The 7,248-nt window shown below is 43.8% G+C and overlaps 1 protein-coding gene across 7 annotated transcripts in view; it reads right to left on the reverse strand.

The window, feature by feature from the left end:
* Window positions 1–817, reverse strand: part of LOC106601728 (C-Jun-amino-terminal kinase-interacting protein 4) — a 50,036-nt gene extending 49,219 nt beyond the window's left edge. For 2 of the 7 annotated variants that reach the window (XM_045715486.1, XM_045715485.1), the window contains exon 1: window positions 268–816. In XM_045715486.1, the coding sequence (XP_045571442.1) occupies window positions 268–567 (300 nt within the window). In that variant the 5' untranslated portion in view covers window positions 568–816. Of the gene's footprint in view, window positions 1–267 lie in introns of all 7 variants that reach the window. The other 5 variants (XM_045715489.1, XM_045715487.1, XM_045715488.1 and 2 more) reach the window with 4 other exon arrangements.
* Between the last annotated feature and the right edge of the window lie 6,431 nt (window positions 818–7,248).

Below are 7,248 nucleotides of genomic sequence, written 5' to 3' on the forward strand. Positions count from 1 at the left end.
GCTAAACTAGTCACACAGTTACTCATCTAACTGGGGAACTGATATTACGAACGTGGCTCTCCTTGCACAATATAAGATTTTTAGCCTCGTGGGCATCCCTTGTTGACAACGTTGCACCACGTGCATGTTCTACACAACACATGGGCATCGGTATGGATGCTTTGATGGTGAAAAACACTGGCTCCGTGGCCTTGCAGCGAGAGGCAGCGTTTCAAATCCTCTGTCAATGTCCTCCATCTCTCTCCCTCGTTCGCTGCCCGGACTCACCTCCTCTGCGTGTTTCCTCAGCGCTTTCTCCCGTTCATACTGCGTGATGAGCTGTTCGTTGTCCTCCTTTAACAGTTCTAGCTCCACTTCATGCTCCTGGTTTTCCGCGAACACCGAATCCAGGTTCTCCAGCACAGCCACGACGAGCGGCATCAGTTCTTTCACCACATCTTCGTCGTATTTTCCTATCAGTTTCTCGAACTCGCGGTAGATGGAGTTGGCCAGGCCCGATACCCGCTCCGACATCATAGCCGATGTCCCCGGGTCGTCCTGGTACACTACTCCGTCCTCCAACTCCATTTTCTTGCTTTCCTTGAACAAATCGGTCCTGTGAATAGGGTTTACACTTACCCCGCCACTATGAATTCCGTTATTTCCTTTAAGAAAATCGAATGTGTATTCCCTTTAAAAGCTTGAATTTAAATGGCAATATCCGTGTAATTGTCCCTCCCTGGAAGCGTTCGATAGACGTGGATAATTGTTTTCCTCCAGTTCCGTCTTCTCGCAAGAGAGGTGCGTTCAGTTCACTTGAACGTTTGCTACTTTGCAGAACTGTTTGTACTGAACGACACGTTTTCAAAAACGTTTTTGAACAGACTGAGGTACGTTTGCTCCCGTTTGGTAGGTGTGGTGAGGTGTGACTTGAAGCAACGAGTGACGTATTTAAAGGGCAGTGACTATGCTGACAGCGTTCCCCCAGCCCACAACCTCCCCGTTATTCAACTGGTCGTTCAGTACCGTTTCCGTTCAATTGAACGTTCCAGAACGTAAAAACTTACTGAATGCAGCCCAGCTGAGTATCACGTGATGACGTCATATTTTAACGTGGATAATGTAGTTTTACCGAATATTTGTAGCCTACTATGTAACAAAGTAATAGGACAGTATACTGTCAATAAAGGCATCTTTATTTAAATTCCATTGTCCTCAAAATACTTTAAGATCCTGCTCTAATAATGATGACATTTAAGTTATTTAGCAGATGCTCTTATCCAGAGCGATTTACAGTTAGTGCATTCATCTTATGATAGCTATCAGTCATGGTAAGTAAAGTTTTCCTCAATGAAGTAGCTAAATAATAAATTAATTAAATATTAAAATAATATATGCAATAAATAACATATTTCTTCAATAAATTATACATTGTATTTGTAACCCACTATCTCACAAACCCAAAGACCTAAACAACAGACTAAAACAACCAAAAAGAAAAAACAAGTGGCAAAATTGTCCTACTCAAGAGGGATCATGGTTGTCAGTTATAAACAAACAATGTGAAAGGAATGAATGACAGGAAGAAGTAGCCTTCACTATTCTGTGGGGTTTTATGTGGCTGTATGACAGACCCGCTTGTATTATGATTGTGTAAGCTAGTATAGGCTAGTGACTCTGGATAATGTATGCATCCCTCAGTTCTCTTCAGTGTTGTAGTAGCCTACTCGAGTCCGGCCTAGGAGTGTCTCGGTCTTGTCTTGGTGTCAGATACATTTTTACTCATCATTTCTTGCCGAGACCAACCAATACCAGGGAAGTGAAAAACTCATAATTGTCAGATCCCATAAAACCGCTTTGCCAGGCTAAATAGCCACACTCCTTTCATGACACATTAATAGCTTATTGACTATTTTCTGGTCTTCCTACTGTACTCTTAACATTACTGTCCTTTACTTTCATTGAAAAATATCCTAAAACTTTGTAGTGCTCCTCATCATTTCCTTGATTTTCTGGTAAGGAAGAGTGGGGATCATTGTTTGAAAGTTGCTCGCTCACTATTAGTAAGGGGAGACCGGGGGAAGTTGGAACATATTTTATATTTTTATCTGTTATAGACCTGTTGGAGTTAGTGATCATTTGTAGACTGGCTCTCTATTTTCCCTCAACATGCATTTGTCACCATTCTGAATGTCTAAAGAATTCATATGTTCTTCCTAAATACTGAATGAACACAGTGGCCATTTTGAACTCTTATTATGGTGGCAACTAGGGGTGCGCCAACATAATCGGATTTACTCTTGATTACTCTTGATCAGAAACCTTGGAGTGTGCTTTAAATGCCGGTAAAGCTTATACCTCAAGTGTGAATTACTGTGCCATCACTCAAAGCGCTTCTCAGAGAGCATCATTATGTTCATTCACTCATTCACACACATTGTTCAAAGGTAAATGACCCCGACAGATCAAAATGCACATGATGTACTTACTTAGTCTTATTCAATTATCAACGGAAAAGGCTAATAAATAGCCTAATGCATGGCTGGCTACTATTGCCTGCATTTATTCCAGACAGATTTAGATGAAGGTAGGCTAATTCACTTGCCCCATATATTGTTTCACTTAAGACAGAAGAACTAGCCAATAGTTGTTTAGAGAACACAGAGCTTTACACTTTGAGTGAAAGAGAGATGCGTGTTGGCAGCAAAAATTACGAATAATCAGATTACGTATTTAAAAACAAAATCTGATTACGGATAATAAAAAAAAATACTTGTGTCATAGTCATATTCTGAAAATTCTCCATATCCATTACTATACTCGTTTTGTCCGAGTACTTGGTACAGCCCTAGTGGCTACCATGGTCTTCTTGAATAGGACTCACATTTTCCTAGTTTCGGTCTTGTCTCGGTCTCTTCCACCCTCCAGTCTTGGTCTCAACTCTGACTGGATTTGCTCCGGTCTCGATCTTGAATCGGTCTCCCTTTAGGTGGTCTTGAACACAACACTTGATATCTTGTGGGGGCTTTCTGATGAAGTAATCTGTAAAGTTGAGCCGTACCCTGAATAGCAGCACATTCATGTCTTCATCCAAGTTTATTTCCTCATGGTAGTTCTTCACAGGCTGGATGCAGCCTACTGGTACTCCCAGTTTAGTACTGCGCTGCTCCATCTGCAATGAAAGAATAAAGTTGGAATTCAATTGAATGAGCTGTACCTGTGTATGTAACTACCATGGAACATGTTGTCGTGTCTTTGGCTATGCCGGATTAAGTGATATGACATGCTAACCTATAAAATTCTTTCTCTAATTAATATTACCTGATTAAGCTAATCATGTAAATGTAATTAACTAGAAAGTCGGGGCACCACGGAAGAACGTTTATAGAGCCGTTATCTTCCGAATAAACTCTTAAAATACTTAGTAATACTTTACATCGGTAGCAGTCAATATTAACCCTTATCTTATTTTCAGTCTCATAATGAAAGTTGTAAATTCTTGGCTATCTTCACGAACCCTGGCTAACAAGTTGAATCAGCAATACCAAATTGGGTTTAATTATTTCTTTACTACATACCTAATCACACAGAATTACATATACACAGAATACAAATGATGTCATACAGAAAACGTCCCGGTAGACGGAACAGATATGACGGCTGGTTACACAAAGGAAAGGGGGTTGGGCTTGAATGAAAGAGCGGGAAGACTTAGGAATAAAGAAACAGCAGCTATGCTATCGTAAATACATTATCTTATGCATTCTAAATTACCGCCCATTTGGAAAAGGAAAATGCAATAAATATTTACTCTGAGCTGCGCTTCGGTAGATTGGTCGTAGATGCTGGCCGGGATTATGCTTACACAATCACGCATGTCAAGGGAAGAAAACCAAGTATCCTGGCAGATTACAACTTGTTCAGAATGAGTGTGACGTAGTCAGGTAATTTTCAGGTCAGTGCCTGGAGGTCAGTCAGAATTGGTGTCAAGGGAGTCTGTAGTAGTTTTTCTACAAGTCACTGTGTCTTTCACTATTGTAGTGGCAGTAGGTATGAAGTCTATTTCATAGCTATGTTATCCACGTAGGAGCTAACCTCACGACGGAAGTACTCTAAGTATTAGACCAGTCGTACGTGGTGTGATCATGGTTCATGACTTCTAATAATTTTCTCCTGAATGGAGGGTTCTATTTATTAGTGGCATGTGTTAACCATTGGAAGAGTGCAATGGAGATTCCCTTCCCCGTGTTGCACTCTGAGTGACTCCTATGTCGCTATTATCAATAGCAATTTAACTTGTGAGGTTACTAATCCTCTTACTGAGTGTTGCTGGACTGACTGTGGTATTGGTACTGGTATTCAAGGGGTCCAGTTGTCCTACCGATTTATTCTGAAATATTATCTACCGGAACACATGATTGGAGCATATTACTAGTTGTATTGTAGTTGAACCTACACATGGCAAGGAATGATTATTGTTGCCATTTGTTTTGGAGGTGGACAAGTCCATTGGACTTCCTTTACGACCAGTGTGGTACACCTCAGTACTATCTTAGATGTGTTCTAAGATAATCCCCGTCTAGGGGCCTGTCTGCTCCTCACTGTTCTCATAGGGGAGTTTACAACTAGATTTGATTTATGCTCTGGCGGCCTCGTACGGTGTTGTCCGTAGTCTCGACCCCCCCACCGGCCTCGATGAGGCTCATCATGGGTCTGGGCTACTATTCCCCCTCTTTGTGTCTCGGGACCCCCCCACCAGCAGGTGGTGTTGGTGTCCGAGGCGCAAACGAAAAGGTTGGACCCTATGTATGAGTTGTCAGTGGCCGCGTTATTATGAGAATGGCTGTAACCTTTCAACCAAATCTCCTGGTGTTTGTGCTTCCACACCCTCAGTGGCTGTCGAGGTCTGTCAGTCACCACCGCGTCCGCGTGTGGCAACCTCTTCAGTACCTGCAAACTGAGACGAGGATATCGGTCTGTGATATCGCAAAGTGTTTCACCAGTGGGAGTCATCGGGTCAGTTGCTGGACTGACGCCATTAGTGTCATTGTAAGGGGTGACAGTCCCCAACAAAGCAGAAGGTGTATCATCAGAAGCAGAGTGTACTCTGCACATCAATGTTCATCTCAACTACCGTATTGCACGACTGCAAGGAGGAGGGAAGTTGCTCATTCACAGAGACAGCTGGCTCGAAATCATGAAAAGAATGGTCAATCAGATTGGCTGATGGAATGTGTTGAGATATCGTAATATCTTCTTGGATCGGATTCTGCACCAAGAGGTTTCTAAACGTATTTTTCCCAAGGGGTGCTTTCGACAGATACCCCTCGTGAATGACTGCGTTGCAGCTAGCGTTAGGGGAAGACAGTGTGGTCAGTGGGGAAGGCACTGTGGCCTGTGACCATACCTGGTTGGTTTTCCAATCCATCAATGGGAGTAATCGATCCATCAAGTCTGCTCCAAGTAGCAGGGGTACAGTTTCGAGGCTGGTAACATACACAGGGTGAACGAGCGATATGTCCTTGAACTGTAGTTTCAGCATGACTCTCAATGTGAGAGGCGAGGTAGTCTGAGTGACCCCTCGAAGTGTAGTTTCGCATCGTTCCACTTTTAACCAACGTTTAGTTGGCTTCAAAACCCTTTTGAGATCATCAAACAATGTTTGAGAGATGAGTGATATTGTCGCACCCGAATCAATTAGCGCATGACAAGTTAAGCAATCCTTCAGGACTGTTTCCAGGTATGGCCGTTTAGATTCGTGGTTAGTGGACATATTCCCCACAAAGTGGAGTGGTCGTTCGCAACGACGTGATATGCCATTTCTGTTCAAGGTGGAAGCAGATTGACTTTTCCGATTTTGAGTGGGCTTGGCTTTAACGAAGCATTTGACCTTTTTCTTCGCAACTTTTGTATCAGAGTCTACAGACGAAGCCCAGGGGCTTGTTTCTTGATCAAGCGGGCCCTGGATAGGGTCTTGAATGAGAGCGGGAGAAATTTGAACTTTAACGTCCTTGCTATGGGTGTTAATTTCTGCGGACCTGGTGTCCGGTAATTCCCCGTCTAGTCCTTGTGACTTATCTTTTACCCTTTTCTCAAATTGTTCTCGCTTTAGTTCTTCCCGTAGTGGGACTTCTGGAGAACATTGGTCTACGTTTTGATCGTCCTTCAACCCTTTGTTACCCTTGTGCTCTGACACTTTGTGGGGGTTGGGTGCAGGAACGTAGCGAACAGGTTGATTGTAGTCGTTTTGAAGGCGACGTACTTTACAGTTATTTAGACCGCGGCGGTTATTGGAATCATGGTTTCATGGTAGGAACTGTTGTTGTGCGTCATCTCTCGACGCTCCAATACCTGATAATGCACCCTCTAACTGGAGTGAGTGCTCCTGGTCAAACTTCAAAACCGAGTGGTCAGGGCTCTTAGTGTTGCAAGCTTTTGATGCCTCAAAAGCTGTGCTTGCAAGCTCTCTGAGTTGTAAGATAGGCAAGCCAACGTGGGCTGCAGGGCCCAAGTAGGTAATGAAGGTGGGATACATGTTCGACAGAAACATTTGTTTGAATGGTAACAGCTCTTCCATTCCTGTTTCTGTGAGTAGGCCAACGTAAGCTGAACGAAGCCTATGATAGAAAGCTTGTGGGTGTTCGTTCCGAGCTTGTTTGACCGTGTTAGCCAGTGAGCTATCGTGTTTGCGAGTCGCAGAACCACTGAATTCTAATTTCAAAGCTGTGGCAAGTTTAGCGTAGTCATTTAGCACGTGTTGCTGTTGTAGACGAATGAACCTTGTCACGTGTCTATTCGACGTTTGCTTCAACAGGTAAACCCTGTCAGAACCCGTAGCATTCGGGTAGCCACCCAACGCGTCCTCTATGTCAGCTTGGAACGTCTCAGTATCGTTTGGCTGACCTGGAACGGGGTCAAAGGTGGGGAAATTCTTGACGAGTTTGTCAAGGTATTCCGCGCCAAGCGGGCGGAGAGGGTTGGCTTCATCCTGTGGAGAAATTGGGGCCAACAGGCCAAGAGGAGAAGCCAAGCTTTGGCTTTGTTGGCCAAGAGGCTCCATATTACTCAGTGCCGAATGGCCAAGAGGAGAAGACTGAGGGACACATGATGGAGGCAATGTCTGAAACCTATCGTCTTCACTCCTTTGAGTCCCGGACTCCGGTTGCTTGGATGGGTAGTCATGCTGTAGAGCGTGACCATTCTGGACTTCCTCCAGATGGTACCTAAGGGTGGTCTTCTGCTGCATTGCAGAGTCCACTTGAGCGCTTA

The sequence above is a fragment of the Salmo salar genome, chromosome ssa03 (assembly GCF_905237065.1).
Source record: "Salmo salar chromosome ssa03, Ssal_v3.1, whole genome shotgun sequence".
Taxonomy (NCBI): Eukaryota; Metazoa; Chordata; class Actinopteri; order Salmoniformes; family Salmonidae; genus Salmo; species Salmo salar.